This window comes from Hyla sarda, chromosome 5 (genome assembly GCF_029499605.1).
Source record: "Hyla sarda isolate aHylSar1 chromosome 5, aHylSar1.hap1, whole genome shotgun sequence".
Taxonomy (NCBI): Eukaryota; Metazoa; Chordata; class Amphibia; order Anura; family Hylidae; genus Hyla; species Hyla sarda.
In genome coordinates this window covers 383,362,536-383,380,791 of record NC_079193.1, presented here as the reverse complement: position 1 = coordinate 383,380,791, position 18,256 = coordinate 383,362,536, and the positions used below count along the sequence as shown (strand labels likewise).

The 18,256-nt window shown below is 46.6% G+C and overlaps 1 protein-coding gene across 4 annotated transcripts in view; it reads left to right on the top strand.

The window, feature by feature from the left end:
* The window catches only part of RHPN1 (rhophilin Rho GTPase binding protein 1), a 71,300-nt gene that overhangs the window by 20,067 nt on the left and 32,977 nt on the right, over positions 1-18,256 (top strand). For 2 of the 4 annotated variants that reach the window (XM_056522910.1, XM_056522908.1), the window contains exon 3: positions 9,503-9,618. The exons of the other annotated variants lie outside the window; for them this stretch is intronic. In XM_056522910.1, the coding sequence (XP_056378885.1) occupies positions 9,503-9,618 (116 nt within the window). The remainder of the gene's footprint in view (positions 1-9,502; positions 9,619-18,256) is intronic. 4 annotated transcript variants of the gene reach the window in all.

The following is an 18,256-nucleotide window of genomic DNA, read 5'->3' as shown; positions in this document are numbered from 1 at the left end:
CCACTTGGTTTGTGGGGCGTAGATGTTAATGAGCCGGAGCTCTTGCCCCTTCATGAGGACATCTAAGATCAGGCACCTCCCCATTTCTAACTCAATAACCCGCCGGCATTCAACCGGAGCGGTAAAAAGGACCGCTACCCCACTATACGGCTCAGCCGCAAGAGACCAGTAGGAGGGCCCGCGCCTCCACTCTCTTCTGGCTTTAACCAGAGAGGCTAGATCTGACAACCTGATCTGTAAAAAGAAAATGTCGGCTTCAACACGGCCGAGAAAATCAAAGGCTGCGAATCTAGCCGTATCCGACTTTATACTGGCACAGTTAATGGATGCCAGTATCAATGGGGTGAGTGCCGCCATCATGGGTGATTGAGTTAGATGGACTCACCTTTATTTTTTCTTCCCCTTCTTCTTCGCCCCCTCATCCCCAGAAGAAGAAGAAAGGGCAGGACCGCTTTTGCCTCTTTTTTTGGACTCACTCTGGTCCATATGGTCCCCGTCTCCGTCTGACCCCGGTCTAGCCCTGCCCTCCGAGGAAGGTGCCTCAACAGGACAGAGCCCAGTTCCCCCCAGAGGCTCTTTCTCCCTGGGCACCTCGCCCTCACCTTCCCCCTCCAAGGAGGGGGAGGAGATGTTATCAAGGACAAGGTACCGGTTTGACAGGTCAACCAGAGGGGGGGCAGTCAGGCTTCCGCTTGGGACCCGGCCCGCAGTACGAGGGGGAGAGGGCTTGCACCTCTTCTTTCTCCTTTTCCTTTTGCCCTTTTCTTTCTTTTTGGCCTTCTCTACACTCTCCTCATCCACACTTTCATAGTGGGAGGAATCGGAAGAGTCGGCCATATTGCCTTCCTCGTCGCCCAGTCTCCTGATCTCCTCATCCAGCATGTCCTCCTCCAGGGCTTCAGTAATTTCAGGGCCAGCTTCAGGAGCAGGGGCCGGAGCTACCCCCGTCACTTGGGCACTCTCCAGCTCCCTACTCCTCCTCCGATTTTCCTCCCGCCTTAGCGGGGCCCTTCCTCCTCACTAGCCCTGGTGCGCCCCCATCCCTGCTCGTACCCTCTCCAGCCGAGGCAACTTCACAGCTCTCCCCAGCTGGAGCGGCCGCCGCACGGGCGAAGGCGCTAGGACAGCGGCTAAAAGGGTGCCCGAGGACACCATACAGATGGCAGCGGATCTGCCTACAGGATGCGGCCAGATGACCCACCCCACCACACAAAGCACAGACCTGTACAGTACAGGCTGCGCTAAAATGGGTGGGGCTACCGCACCTGTGACAGACCTTAGGCTGCCCCTGGTAGAAGACCTGGATCCTGTCACGTCCAAGGAAGGCGGCTGACGGAATGTGGGCAACCGTACTCCCTGAACGCCTGAGTTTGACGGAAAACGTCCAGGCCCCGGACCAGATCCCGTGCTCATCAAAGTTTTTCTTGGGCATGTCCGCACATCCCCATACCGACCGAGCCAGGTCATGAGGTCGTAACAAGAAAGTGACTCGTTACGGGTCAAAACGGTCACCTTCTTGACTGAGTTCTGACGGGAAATTGCCTTTACGGCAAAATCCCGCCAGTCGGGCTCGTTCTTCGCCACCTCGTAGTTTGACCAGAAGAGTTCGAGACCCTCTGGCCGAACGAAACTGACGTCAAACTCGGACGTACCGTAGGGGTGGATCAGGGCAAAGATGTCACTCGCCCTGAATTCCATCTGGAGGAGGAGCTCAACCACTTTAGCGCGAGGTGGGCACGCATCCTCGCCCCTCCAAATCAGACGGACCACATTCCTGCGGTTATTGTCCTGCCCGGTTGTCGGGAGGGACCAGACCACCTCCCCATTCTGCTCTCGGAAAGCCCCCAAACCGTGCCTCTCTATCCAGAAAGACCGGTCGACCTCACCCCTTCCCTCTACCTGGATCGACCTGTCGCCCCTACGCAGAGCCTCCAGGAGGCGCTGTTGCAAGTAACCCCCGGGGACGAACGGAGACGGGGACCCCCCTGGACCCCCGGCAGTGACATTAGCATAGCTCCTAGGAGCAGTCACTGCCGGGGGGCAGCCGGGCCAGACCCAGAAACACCATTCACACCACCACTCACATCACCACTCACATCATCCTTTTTTCCATCCATACCACTACTCCCACCAACATTCACTCCACTGACACTCCTCTCATCCACAACACTACTACACTCAGCATTCTCACTCATATCCTGCCTAACTGATTCTGGGCTGGCTGGGAATTGTAGTACTGCGGGCTTTACTAAGTTCTTTTTTCCAGCTTGGCTGCTGCTGCTGACGATGGCTCCTCCTCCTGACTGGGCAATGACTCCACCTGAGTCTGGGGCTGCCCCCCCCCCCCGAGCGCACCCTAGCTCCTCCCACGGCGCCATTGCCGGACACTGATCCCGGCACCGGGACACTCCCCCCCCCCCCCCCCCCCCTCACAGGGGAGTGCCCGCAGAACAAACTGTACTCGGGGGACCGCCCCCCGAGCACACGGACTCAACGCTCTCTGGCGCCCGGACACTTTCCCCCCCTCACAGGGGAGTGCCCCGCGGCGCCAGTAGTGCCCACAGTACTCGGGGAACCGCCCCCCGAGCACACGGCAGCGTAACTTGCCTCTGGCGCTTGGGCATGCCCCCTGCCACCCTGGGGCGTTCCTGCAGTTCCAGAGCTGCCCGGCATGAGCCCATCCTGCCCTTCCTTACCGACAGGATGGGTGGGCTTCTCAACTATTGCGCCCTTAGCCTTTCCTGACGCCATGCTGTACCCCCCATGCTGGCCCCGCTCCACCACAGGAACGGGGTCTGGCAGTTTGGGGGAGCCTGCAGCCTGAACCAGCTTTGCAGCTGGCCCAGACTGCTGGAAAGGGACAAATACATATTGCACCGTCTCCTTTGTCTTGCGCTTCTTGGCCTTCTGCTTTACGACCACATTCTCACACTCTTCATCGCCAAAGGTGAAATTCTGGAGGTGGGCTGGGGACTCTTGCATCATAATAGCTCTCAATAGACCCCCAGCCTCACCCTCCACGTCATCCTCCTCGCTCTCACTTGGTGGTAGTGCCACCTGTCCAGCCTCAATGTAGCTGTCCTGGGTGTCACAGGGAGTAGCTACAACTTCCGCACATTGTGCACTTTCCTCCATCACATCTTCACCACCATCCTCACTATGTTCACCGCCACTACTCTCCCCATCATCCACCTCCACCTTACCTGGGGATTTCATGGCGGCAAACCGATCGCTGTTGATCAGCTTCTCCTTGAAGAGACCGCTCCCCTCCAGTATCTCCGCTCTCCTCGCCTCCAGCTTCACAATTTCCGCTAGAAATTTTCCGCCTGAAGAAAGGAGGAGCTCTTTCTTCAGACGGATTTCCGCCGCAGAATCCCATTGACTTCAATGGGACTCTCATTTCCCGGCAGATTTTTGTTCAAACGCGGAATGTAGGCAGATTGAAAGCGGATTACATGCGGAAACTCTGTACGGATTTGAGTCAGAAATTTAATTATGATCAGCCCACTGGTTCTTGGACTAGCCCACATTGAAAAAATTTGACTGACCTGGTTTGGGACATGTGATCACATGGTCCAAAAGGGGCTGAACTTGGCTCTTAGCACTCCCACTGTTTTCTGCTTGTAATTGAAGCAGAAATTTAAGGAGGATTTGGTGGCGTCATTTCCGTGCGGAATAGCTGCGGATTACTTGCGGAAATGACAAAATTACGCATGAAACTGAAAAACGCCTTTTGGAGGCGGAAAATAGTCGCGGAAAATTTTGCAGGCAGACAGTCGGAAATTCCGTAGTCTGAACCTAGCCTTAGTCTTTGCATTGTGTGTCTGTGTGTGCCACACTAAGCATGGATAACAGAAAGAGAAGAGAACTGTCTGAGGACTTGAGAACCAAAATGGTGGATAAATCCGGATAGTCCAGATGATGGATAAGCAGCCCCAAACAAGTTCCAAAAATATTCAAGCTGTCCTGCAGGCTCAGGGAGCATCAGTGTCAGCGCAAACTATCCGTCCACATTTAAATGAAATTAAACGCTATGGAGGAGACCCAGGAGGACCCCACTATGGAGGAGACCCAGGAGGAGCCCGCTATGGCGGAGACCCAGGAGGAGCCCGCTATGGCGGAGACCCAGGAGGAGCCCGCTATGGCGGAGACCCAGGAGGAGCCCGCTATGGCGGAGACCCAGGAGGAGCCCGCTATGGCGGAGACCCAGGAGGAGCCCGCTATGGCGGAGACCCAGGAGGAGCCCGCTATGGCGGAGACCCAGGAGGAGCCCGCTATGGCGGAGACCCAGGAGGAGCCCGCTATGGCGGAGACCCAGGAGGAGCCCGCTATGGCGGAGACCCAGGAGGAGCCCGCTATGGCGGAGACCCAGGAGGAGCCCGCTATGGCGGAGACCCAGGAGGAGCCCGCTATGGCGGAGACCCAGGAGGAGCCCGCTATGGCGGAGACCCAGGAGGAGCCCGCTATGGCGGAGACCCAGGAGGAGCCCGCTATGGCGGAGACATAAAAAACCAAGACTACATTTTACCAAAATTAACTTGAGTAACCAAAATCCTTCTGGGAAAATGTCTTGTGGACAGATGAGACCAAGATAGATCTTTTTGGTAAAGCGCATCATTCTACTGTTCACTGAAAACGGAATGAGGCCTACAAAGAAAAGAACACAGTACCTACAGTGACATATGGGGGAGGTCAGTGATGTTTTGGGTTGTTTTGTTGCCACTGGCACTGGGGGCCTTGAATGTGTACAAGACATCATGAAATCTGAGGATTACCAATGGATTTTGGGTCGCACTGTACAGCCCAGGGGTGCCAACATTTACGGCCATGACTGTATATATGGACACTATATGGTCAGTATCTGGGGATATTATACACTATATGATCAGTATCTGGCGGTATATATACACACTATATGATCAGTATCTGGGGTATTATATATGGACACTATATGGTCAGTATCTGGGTCATTATATATGGACACTATATGGTCAGTATCTGGGGTATTATATATGGACACTATATGGTCAGTATCTGGGGTATTATATATGGACACTATATGGTCAGTATCTGGTGGTATTATATATGGACACTATATGGTCAGTATCTGGGGATATTATACACTATATGATCAGTATCTGGCGGTATATATACACACTATATGATCAGTATCTGGGGTATTATATATGGACACTATATGGTCAGTATCTGGGTCATTATATATGGACACTATATGGTCAGTATCTGGGGTATTATATATGGACACTATATGATCAGTATCTGGGGTATTATATATGGACACTATATGGTCAGTATCTGGGGTATTATATATGGACACTATATGGTCAGTATCTGGGGTATTATATATGGACACTATATGGTCAGTATCTGGTGGTATTATATATGGACACTATATGGTCAGTATCTGGTGGTATTATATATGGACACTATATGGTCAGTATCTGGTGGTATTATATATGGACACTATATGGTCAGTATCTGGTGGTATTATATATGGACACTATGGTCAGTATCTGGTGGTATTATATATGGACACTATATGGTCAGTATCTGGGGTATTATATATGGGCACTATATGGTCAGTATCTGGTGGTATTATATATGGACACTATATGGTCAGTATCTGGTGGTATTATATATGGACACTATATGGTCAGTATCTGGTGGTATTATATATGGACACTATATGGTCAGTATCTGGTGGGATTATATATGGACACTATATGGTCAGTATCTGGTGGGATTATATATGGACACTATATGGTCAGTATCTGGTGGGATTATATATGGACACTATATGGTCAGTATCTGGGGGATTATATATGGACACTATATGGTCAATATCTGGGGTATTATATATGGACACTATATGGTCAGTATCTGGTGGTATTATATATGGACACTATATGGTCAGTATCTGGTGGTATTATATATGGACACTATATGGTCAATATCTGGGGTATTATATATGGACACTATATGGTCAGTATCTGGTGGTATTATATATGGACACTATATGGTCAGTATCTGGTGGTATTATATATGGACACTATATGGTCAGTATCTGGGGTATTATATATGGGCACTATATGGTCAGTATCTGGTGGTATTATATATCGACACTATATGGTCAGTATCTGGGGATATTATACACTATATGGTCAGTATCTGGGGGTATTATACACTATATGGTCAGTATCTGGGGGTATTATATATGGACACTATATGGTCAGTATCTGGTGGTATTATATATGGACACTATATGGTCAGTATCTGGTGGTATTATATATGGACACTATATGGTCAGTATCTGGGGATATTATACACTATATGGTCAGTATCTGGGCGTATTATATATACACACACTATATGGTCATTGTCATTCATTTTACCACAAAATATATGGTGTAACAAAAAAAAATTTGTAGGGTAAAATTGGGGGGAATAAAATGCAATATTGGGGTTAATTTTTACGCACCTTATTTGAATTCTATAGGTTACTACAAATAAACGGATACCCAATTTATACAGGTTTTGTTTGATTGTACTACTTTTAAAATGTAAAACCAAAAAAATGCTTAAACTTGCATCTGACCCCTTTAACTGTTTTACTTTTCCGTATACAGCGTATGGCGTTTACGCTGCAGATTTTATCTGTACCATTTTAGTCTAGATGGGAATTTTTGTTGTTTACCGGGCAGGATCATTTGCATATTGTCTTACCAAACATAATTTATTTTTATTCTTTTTCTTGATTTAAATATATATATATATTTTATTATTTTATTCACACTTTTTAGTTCCTATAGGGGACTGTAAAAAGCAATAATTGGATTGCGTATACTGATCAATGTTATGCTATTGCTTAGCATTGATCAGTTAAATCAGGGCTCTATTAGCATAGTCTGCCTGAGGATCTGAGCTCGTAGAGGACTTGTGTCACTTTTGACAACACCGCCCTCCCCACCCCTTGTGTTTGGTCGCTCTGATGCGGCGAGGTGTATTGTAGTGTGGTGGATGGTGGGGGTACACAAGTGACATTGTTTGCCCACTTTTCTCTATTTTAGCCAGTCCAAGCCCACCCGACATCACTTTCCCGGCAGTGTGTGACCCCCGGAGGAGCTCGGGGGGCACAGTTACATGGCCCCTCCTTACTATGAAGTGACTGTTTTGTTGTCTTCCCCTCCGGCTTTGTTCTCTCCCCCTATACACTCACAATCCTAAAATCTCAGCCCCCAAATCTGTGACACAAAGCCCCGGCGCTCGTCATCCAGCCCTGACATTCCTCCATGGTTGCGTAGAAGGGTCTTTGTGCAGCAGCTGAGGCTCATGGAAATGTCCAGAACTCCTGAAGACGAGCAAAGTAATATACAAGAAACAAAAATAATATCTAAATGTACTGCTATACAAAAAATAATATACAAGAAACAAAAATAATATCTAAATGTACTGCTATACAAAAAATAATATACAAGAAACAAAAATAGTATCTAAATGTACTGATATACAAAAAATAATATAAAAGAAACAAAAATAATATCTAAATGTACTGATATACAAAAAATAATATAAAAGAAACAAAAATAATATCTAAATGTACTGATATACAAAAAATAATATACAAGAAACAAAAATAGTATCTAAATGTACTGATATACAAAAAATAATATACAAGAAACAAAAATAGTATTTTTTGTATATCAGTACATTTAGATATTATTTTTGTTTCTTGTATATTATTTTTTGTATATCTAAATGTACTGATATACAAAAAATACTATTTTTGTTTCTTGTATGTTATTTTTTGTATATCAGTACATTTAGATATTATTTTTTTTTTTTCTTGGATATTATCTAAATGTACTGATATACAAAAAATAATATACAAGAAACTAAAATAATATCTAAATGTACTGATATACAAAAAATAATATACAAGAAAAAAAAATAATATCTAAATGTACTGAGATACAAAAAATAATATACAAGTAACTTAAATAATATCTAAATGTACTGATACACAAAAAGAATATACAAGAAACTAAAATAATATCTAAATGTACTGATACACAAAAAATAATATACAAGAAACAAAAATAATATCTAAATGTACTGATATACGAGAAACTAAAATAATATCTAAATGTACTGATATACAAAAAATAATATACAAGAAACAAAAATAATATCTAAATGTACTGATATACGAGAAACTAAAATAATATCTAAATGTACTGATATACAAAAAATAATATACAAGAAACAAAAATAGTATCTAAATGTACTGATATACAAAAAATAACATACAAGAAACAAAAATAATATCTAAATGTACTGATAAACAAAAAGTGGATTAAAAAAAAATCATGTTATGAAACTATATATAATCTAAAATCTACAACTAATAAGAAAATTCTAGCTTAGAAAAATGTGTAAAAAGAATAAGATTTAAAACAATTCTAGATTCTAGAATGAATAATATCTAAATACCACATGAAAAAAGCTAAAACACTAAAGCAAAAAAAAGTGTGTGTGTGTGTATGTGTGTGTGTGTGTGTATATATATATATATATATATATATAATATATATAGTATTCATTCCTAAATGTACTGATCTCCCTCGTCCCCCTCTAGTGACTCTTTTCCTCCCGGTATATACTGATGTTTTGGATTATGTGACATTTGAGGACACTGTCACTCTATAAGGGGGGGCATCAAGGTTGGGGGGGGGGGGGGGGCACTTACTTTAGCATATGGGTGAGAATGTTTTATAATCCCATACATTATGATGACATACATACTATTGTCCTCTGGGGGGGGGGGGGGCACATACTTTATTCCAGCACTGTATATAACACCGCTCCCCCCTGACATACATACTATTGTCCTCTGGGGGGGCACATACTTTATTCCAGCACTGTATATAACACCGCTCCCCCCTGACATACATACTATTGTCCTCTGGGGGGGGGGGCACATACTTTATTCCAGCACTGTATATAACACCGCTCCCCCCTGACATACATACTATTGTCCTCTGGGGGGGGGGGCACATACTTTATTCCAGCACTGTATATAACACCGCTCCCCCTGACATACATACTATTGTCATCTGGGGGGCACATACTTTATTCCAGCACTGTATATAACACCGCTCCCCCCTGACATACATACTATTGTCCTCTAGAGGGAGGGGGGCACATACTTTATTCCAGCACTGTATATAACACCGCCCCCCTGATATACATACTATTGTCCTCTGGGGGGGGGGGCACATACTTTATTCCAGCACTGTATATAACACCGCTCCCCCCCTGACATACATACTATTGTCCTCTGGGGGGGGGCACATACTTTATTCCAGCACTGTATATAACACCGCTCCCCCTGACATACATACTATTGTCCTCTGGGGGGGGGACACACATACTTTATTCCAGCACTGTATATAACACCGCTCCCCCTGATTCTCTCCTCCAGGGATGTGACCCGTTCGCCCAGACGCAGCGCAGTAAGCTCCAGCACCGCCGGGCGCGCATCAACCAGCAGATCAACAAGGAGATGAGGATGAGAGCGGGCGCCGAGAACCTCTTCCGGTCAGTACTGGGACAGACAGCGCCATCACTGGTCAATGCAGGGAGTACAGGAGGGGATTAGTATGGGGATGGATGAAATGCTGATATATCTGCTAGAGACCATGATCTAGAGCAGTAATGGCGAACCTCTGTGGGCACGCGGCCATCGTTCATCATCAGCCCTTTCGGGACATCCCTGTGTCCCTGTTACCTCTCTGCGGCCCGCGTTAACTTAAAAAACGCAGGGGCTGCCGGTAGGTAGCGCATGCAGGGACGTCACTGACCAGTAAGTGTAAGTGACCATCACGTCAGCTTCAGTACTCCGACCTCTGGTCCGGGGACCTACTGCTATGGCCTGTAGATTGTCACCTCTGACCGGAGGAGCGGTGGTCGGAACACTGAAGTGGGGCAGTACACAGGCATACAGTCTCCAGCCATACACTGTATGTCTGTGGGGGAACTATACTGCACCTAATGTGGGGGAACTATACTGCACCTAATGTGGGGGAACTATACTGCACCTAATGTGGGGGAACTATACTGCACCTAATGTGGGGGAACTATACTGCACCTAATGTGGGGGAACTATACTGCACCTAATGTGGGGGACTATACTGCACCTAATGTGGGGGGAAATATACTGCACCTAATGTGGGGGAACTATACTGCACCTAATCTGGGCTAATGTGGGAGAACTATACTGCACCTAATGTGGGAGAACTATACTGCACCTAATGTGGGGGGAACTATACTGCACCTAATGTGGGGGGAACTATACTGCACCTAATGTGGGGGACTATACTGAACCTACAGTGGGGATCAAAAGTTTGGGCACCCCAGGTAAAAATTTGTATTAATGTGCATAAAGAATCCAGGGAAAGATGGAAAAATCTCCAAAAGGCATCAAATTACAGATTAGACATTCTTATAATATGTCACCAAAAGTTACATTTTATTTCCATCATTTACACTTTCAAAATAACAGAAAACAAAAAAATGGCGTCTGCAAAAGTTTGTGCACCCTGCAGAATTTATAGCATGCACTGCCCCCTTTGCAAAGCTGAGACCTGCCAGTGTCATGGATTGTTCTCAATCGTCTGGGAAGACCCGGTGATGTCATCTCAAAGGTTTTAAATGCCCAGACTCATCTGACCTTGCCCCAACAATCAGCACCACGGGTTCTTCTAAGCAGTTGTCTAGAAATCTGAAACTGAAAATGGCGTCTGCAAAAGTTTTGGCACCCTGCAGAGTTTATATCTTGTACTGCCCCCTTTGGCAAGTATCACAGCTTGTAAACGCTTTTCGTAGCAGCCAAGAGTCTTTCAATTCTTGTTTGAGGTATCTTTGCCCATTCTTCCTTACAAAAGTCTTCCAGTTCTTTGAAATTTCTGGGCTGTCTGTCACGCGCTGCTCTTTTAAGGTCTATCCATAGATTTTCAATTATGTTGAAGTCAGGAGATTGTGAAGGCCATGGCAAAACCTTCAGTTTACGCCTCTTGATGTAATCCCCCGTGGATTTCGAGGTGTGTTTAGGATCATTATCCATTTGTAGAAGCCATCCTCTCTTTAACTTCAGCTTTTTCACAGATGGCATCTAGTTAGCATCCAAAATTTGCTGAAATTTTATTGAATCCATTTTTCCTTCTACTTGTGAGATGTTCCCTGTGCCACTGGCTGCAATACAACCACAAAGCATGATTGATCCACCCCCATGCTTAACAGTTGGACAGAGGTTCTTTTCATTAAATTCTGTTCCCCTTCTTCTCCAAACGTACCTTTGCTCATTCTGGCCAAAAAGTTCAATTTTAGCCTCACCGGTCCACAGAACTTGTTTCCAAAATGCATCAGGCTTGTCTATATGTTCATTTGCAAAGTTGAAACGCTGATTTTTGTGGCTCGTTTATCTAGAGCAGTGTTTCCCAACCTTTTTCGGGTCGGGGCACACCTCGGAAAAAAAAAATTCTGCGGGGCACCGCTACCGAGGTTGACGAGCAAAAAAAAAAAAGGGAAAGTGGTGGTAAAAAACGCAATGCACTATATCTATTTATCAGTGGGTATGTACTTTAAAGTGCTGCTTTATACAGCGACTCACCAATGACGTCTTCTCTAATTTGCAATGTTGCCTTCTCTTCTCCATCTGGTCTGCGCCATCATCACGATTTCTTACACACACAGTTCTTCACCATTAAGCCTGCAAAATAAATCTATTAGGCGCCGAACTTTTTTTTACATGGGTGACAGAGGGGTGTAGAAGAGTGTACATGGGTGACAAGGGTTTAGAGGGGTGTAGAGAAATGTACAGAGGGGTGTAGAGGAGCGGACAGAGGGGTGTAGAGGAGCGTACATGGGTGACAGGGGTGTAGAGGAGTGGACAGAGGTGACGGGTGTAGAGAAGTGTACAGAGGGGTGTAGAGGAGCGTACATGGGTGTAGAGGAGTGGACAGAGGTGACGGGTGTAGAGAAGTGTACAGAGGGGTGTAGAGGAGCGTACATGGGTGTAGAGGAGTGGACAGAGGTGACGGGTGTAGAGAAGTGTACAGAGGGGTGTAGAGGAGCGTACATGGGTGTAGAGGAGTGGACAGAGGGGTGTAGAGGAGTGTACAGAGGTGACAGGGGTGTAGAGGAGTGGACAGAGGGGTGTAGAGGAGTGTACATGGGTGACAGGGGTGTAGAGGAGTGGACAGAGGTGACGGGTGTAGAGGAGTGGACAGAGGGGTGTAGAGGAGTGTACATGGGTGACGGGTGTAGAGGAGTGTACAGAGGGGTGTAGAGGAGTGTACAGAGGGGTGTAGAGGAGTGTACATGGGTGACAGGGGTGTAGAGGAGTGGACAGAGGTGACGGGTGTAGAGGAGTGGACAGAGGGGTGTAGAGGAGTGTACATGGGTGACGGGTGTAGAGGAGTGTACAGAGGGGTCTAGAGGAGTGTACATGGGTGACAGGGGTGTAGAGGAGTGGACAGAGGTGACAGGGGTGTAGAGAAGTGTACAGAGGGGTGTAGAGGAGTGTACATGGGTGACAGGGGTGTAGAGGAGTGTACATGGGTGACAGGGGTGTAGAGGAACGGACAGAGGTGACGGGTGTAGAGGAGTGGACAGAGGGGTGTAGAGGAGTGTACATGGGTGACGGGTGTAGAGGAGTGGACAGAGGTGACGGGTGTAGAGAAGTGTACAGAGGGGTGTAGAGGAGTGTACATGGGTGACGGGTGTAGAGGAGTGTACAGAGGGGTGTAGAGGAGTGTACAGAGGTGACAGGGGTGTAGAGGAGTGTACAGAGGGTTATAGAGGAGTGTACAGAGGTGACGGGTGTAAAGGAGCGTACAGAGGGTTATAGAGGAGTGTACATGGGTGACAGGGGTGTAGAGGAGTGGACAGAGGTGACGGGTGTAGAGGAGTGTACAGAGGGTTGTAGAGGAGTGTACAGAGGTGACGGGTGTAGAGGAGTGGACAGAGGGGTGTAGAGGAGTGTACATGGGTGACGGGTGTAGAGGAGTGTACAGAGGGGTGTAGAGGAGTGTACATGGGTGACGGGTGTAGAGGAGTGTACAGAGGGGTGTAGAGGAGTGTACATGGGTGACGGGTGTAGAGGAGTGTACAGAGGGGTGTAGAGGAGTGTACAGAGGGGTGTAGAGGAGTGTACATGGGTGACGGGTGTAGAGGAGTGTACAGAGGGGTGTAGAGGAGTGTACAGAGGTGACAGGGGTGTAGAGGAGTGTACAGAGGGTTATAGAGGAGTGTACAGAGGTGACAGGGGTGTAGAGGAGCGTACAGAGGGTTATAGAGGAGTGTACATGGGTGACAGGGGTGTAGAGGAGTGGACAGAGGTGACGGGTGTAGAGGAGTGTACAGAGGGTTGTAGAGGAGCGTACAGAGGGTTGTAGAGGAGTGTACAGAGGTGACAGGGGTGTAGAGGAATGTACAGAGGGTTGTAGAGGAGTGTACAGAGGTGACAGGGGTGTAGAGGAGCGTACAGAGGGTTATAGAGGAGTGTACATGGGTGACAGGGGTGTAGAGGAGTGGACAGAGGTGACGGGTGTAGAGGAGTGGACAGAGGGGTGTAGAGGAGTGTACATGGGTGACAGAGGGGTGTAGAGGAGTGTACATGGGTGACAGGGGTGTAGAGGAGTGGACAGAGGCAGTGGCGTTGCTAGGGTTGGTGTCACCCGGTGCGGTAGAAAATGGTGTCACCCCCATACCTCCCCCCTCCCCCCAGTAAGTTTTTAGCCTGTTGTGACAGACACCACTGTTGTAGCGCATTGTGAGAAATTCCAGTATAATAATCAGATATACCAGTTGCCACAGAATGGGAAAGTGTTAAAGAAGTTTTCACCATTTAAATATACAGCTCCCAGAATTACTTAAAGGGGTACTCCACTGGAAAACATTTACTTTTATATCAACTGGTGCCAGAAAGTTAAACAGATTTTTAAATTACTTCTATTTAAAATCTTAATACTTACAGTACTTATAAGCTGGTGTATGCTCCACAGGAAGTTGCGTAGTTCTTTCCAATCTGACCACAGTGCTATTTGCTGACACCTCTGTCCATGTCAGGAACTGTCCAGAGCAGGATAAGTTTGCTATGGGGATTTGCTCCTACTGTGGACAGTTCTTGACATGGACAGAGGTGTCAGCACAGAGCACTGTGGTCAGACAGAAAATAAATTAAAAAAGAAAAGAACTTCCTGTGAATCGCTTATACAGCAGCTAATAAGTACTGGAAGTATTAAGATTTTTAAATAGAAGTAATTTACAAATCTGTTTAACTTTGTAGCACCAGTTGATTAAAAAAATGTTTTCCAGTAGAGTACCCCTTTATGCAGTGGTGAGGTTATGCTGGGAGTTGTAGTTTCACTGACCATAACTGTAGAACTGACAAGCGACTACAGCTCTGATAGGACATAGAGAGGAGAATGTACAATGATATCAGTGATTACAGGTGACGTCTTCTCTATAGTGAGGAGAATACACAATGATATCAGTGATTACAGGTGACGTCTTCTCTATAGTGAGGAGAATACACAATGATATCAGTGACTACAGGTGACGTCTTCTCTATAGTGAGGAGAATACACAATGATATCAGTGACTACAGGTGACGTCTTCTCTATAGTGAGGAGAATACACAATGATATCAGTGACTACAGGTGACGTCTTCTCTATAGTGTGGAGAATACACAATGATATCAGTGATTACAGGTGACGTCTTCTCTATAGTGAGGAGAATACACAATGATATCAGTGACTACAGGTGACGTATTCTCTATAGTGAGGAGAATACACAATGATATCAGTGACTACAGGTGACATCTTCTCTATGATGAGGAGAATACACAATGATATCAGTGATTACAGGTGACGTCTTCTCTATAGTGAGGAGTATACACAATGATATCAGTGATTACAGGTGACGTCTTCTCTATAGTCTTCCTTTATCTAATTCAGATGGTACATACCGCCTGGTCCAGCTAAAACTTCTGTCTGTAGAATGTGATGCCCAGACGTCTCCTCACTATGTCAGCGCATTCTCATCCTCTATATGAAAACAATTATTATTATAAACCTGCCAGACACTGTATCCTCTAAATATAATACTACTATACACTATACTCTTTGATTATAAACCTTCCATACACCGTACCCACTGAATATAATACTACCACACATCTGTACATTCTGAATATAATACCATCACATACTGTACCCTCTGAATATAAATCTGCCACATACTGTACCCCTGAATATACCGCCACACACTGTACCCACTGAATATAATACTACCACACACTGTACATTCTGAATATAATACTATCACATACTGTACCCTCTGAATATAATACTACCATATACTGTACCCTCTGAATATAAATCTGCCACTTACTGTACCCCTGAATATAATACTATCACATACTGTACCCTCTGAATATAATACCAACACATACTGTACACTCTGAATATATTACTACCACCCACTGCGCCCTCTGAATATAATACTTAGAGATGAGCAAACTACAGTAAATTCAACTCGTCACAAACTTCTCGGCTCGGCAGTTGATGGCTTTTCCTGCATAAATTAGTTCAGCTTTCAGGTGCTCCCGTGGGCTGGAAAAGGTTTCTTTCCTAGTAATGTATCCACCTTTTCCAGCCCACCGGAGCACCTGAAGGCTGAACTAATTTACGCAGGATAAGTCATCAACTGCTGAGCCGACAAGTTCGTGACGAATCGAATTTACTGTAAGTTCGCTCATCTCTAATAATACTACCACAAACTGCGCCCTCTGAATATAACACTACCACAAACTGCGCCCTCTGAATATAATACTACCACCCACTGTGCCCTCTGAATATAACACTACCACAAACTGCGCCCTCTGAATATAACGTTGCCATACAGTGCACCCTCTGAATATAATACCACAACCGCAGTAACACCCCTCAACATCCGTTAGCTGATGCTATTACCACGGGAGGGGGGTATTGGTGGTGTTGCTAGTGGATGATCGGGGTGCTACTACTGGGGGGGGGGTGTTGCTGAAGGATGATGAGGGTGCTACTGGCCATCCCCCCTGGCAGTATCACCCCCATCATCCATCGGCAGGATCATCCTCCTGGCAGGAGCACCGCCATCATCCACCATCAGGATCTGCTGATGGAGGTGCTGCTGGGGGGGGGGGGGGTAGTTGCTTGCGGATGATGAGGGTGCTACTGCCAGGGGGGGGGGGGGGGGGAGCATTAGGTAGGCAGCAGTTCCCCCACATTAGGTAGCATCTTTTCCCCACATTAGGCAGCATAGATTCCCCACATTTGGTACCAGTTTCCCCACATTAGGTAGGTACCAGTTACCCCACATTAGGTAGCAATTTCCCCATATTAGGTAGCACAGATTCCCCACATTAGGTAGCAATTTCCCCACATTCGGTAGCACAGATTCCCCACATTAGCTAGCATAGACTCCGCACATTAGGTATCATAGACTCCGCACATTAGGTAGCATATACTCCGCACATTAGGTAGCATAGACTCCCCACATTAGGTAGCATAGACTCCCCACATTAGGTAGCATAGACTCCCCACATTAGGTAGCATAGACTCCCCACATTAGGCCGCAGGTTCCCTTGCAGGTTCCCCACAATGCGTCAAAGTCTCCACACACACACACACACACACATGCACACACACAAAAAAAAAAACACATACAACACAGAGAGACACACACACAAACACACACAGTCAGAGAGACACACACTCACAGACACACAGAGTCACACACACACACACACAGTCACACAAACACACAGTCACACACAGAGTCACACAAATACACAGAGTCACACACACACTCAGAGAGTCAAACAAACACACACACACAGAGTCACACACACAAACATAGATAGAGACAGACATACACACTCACCCATCCAGCGCAGCGATCCTTCTCACCGGGCGCCGTGCGAGTGACGTAACTGACGTCCCCCTGCGCGGCCATGCGGTGTGACGTCAGGCCGGCGCAGACGTGGGAGCGGAGGCCGGGCACAGTACTGGTGAAGGTGAGAGGGGGGGGGGGGCGTGATGACGGACGGGCGCACTGAAAGGGGGGGGGGGTTGCTAACGGACGGGCGCACCGCACACACAGCACTGGGGGGGAGGGGGTGCTGACGGATGGGAGGCCGGTCGGGGACATAGGGGGGTGTCAGTGTAGCTGGGGAGGGGGTGTGGGTGCTGCGGAGCGTCTTGGTGTCACCCCATTAGGTTGGTGTCACCCGGTGCGGGCCGCACCCCCCGCACCCGGGTCGCAACGCCACTGGACAGAGGTGACGGGTGTAGAGGAGTGGACAGAGGGGTGTAGAGGAGTGTACATGGGTGACAGGGGTGTAGAGGAGTGGACAGAGGTGACAGGGGTGTGTAGATGAGTGTACACCACAGATAACAGTGATAACTCTCTGAGTACAGATAATGTATAGATGTGACCTGCAGTCCTATGTAACACCACAGATAACACAGTGATAACTCTCTGAGTACAGATAATGTATAGATGTGACCTGCAGTCCTATGTAACACCACAGATAACAGTGATAACTCTCTGAGTACAGATAATGTATAGATGTGACCTGCAGTCCTATGTAACACCACAGATAACAGTGATAACTCTCTGAGTACAGATAATGTATAGATGTGACCTGCAGTCCTATGTAACACCACAGATAACAGTGATAACTCTCTGAGTACAGATAATGTATAGATGTGACCTGCAGTCCTATGTAACACCACAGATAACAGTGATAACTCTCTGAGTACAGATAATGTATAGATGTGACCTGCAGTCCTATGTAACACCACAGATAACAGTGATAACTCTCTGAGTACAGATAATGTATAGATGTGACCTGCAGTCCTATGTAACACCACAGATAACAGTGATAACTCTCTGAGTACAGATAATGTATAGATGTGACCTGCAGTCCTATGTAACACTACAGATAACAGTGATAACTCTCTGAGTACAGATAATGTATAGATGTGACCTGCAGTCCTATGTAACACCACAGATAACAGTGATAACTCTCTGAGTACAGATAATGTATAGATGTGACCTGCAGTCCTATGTAACACCACAGATAACAGTGATAACTCTCTGAGTACAGATAATGTATAGATGTGACCT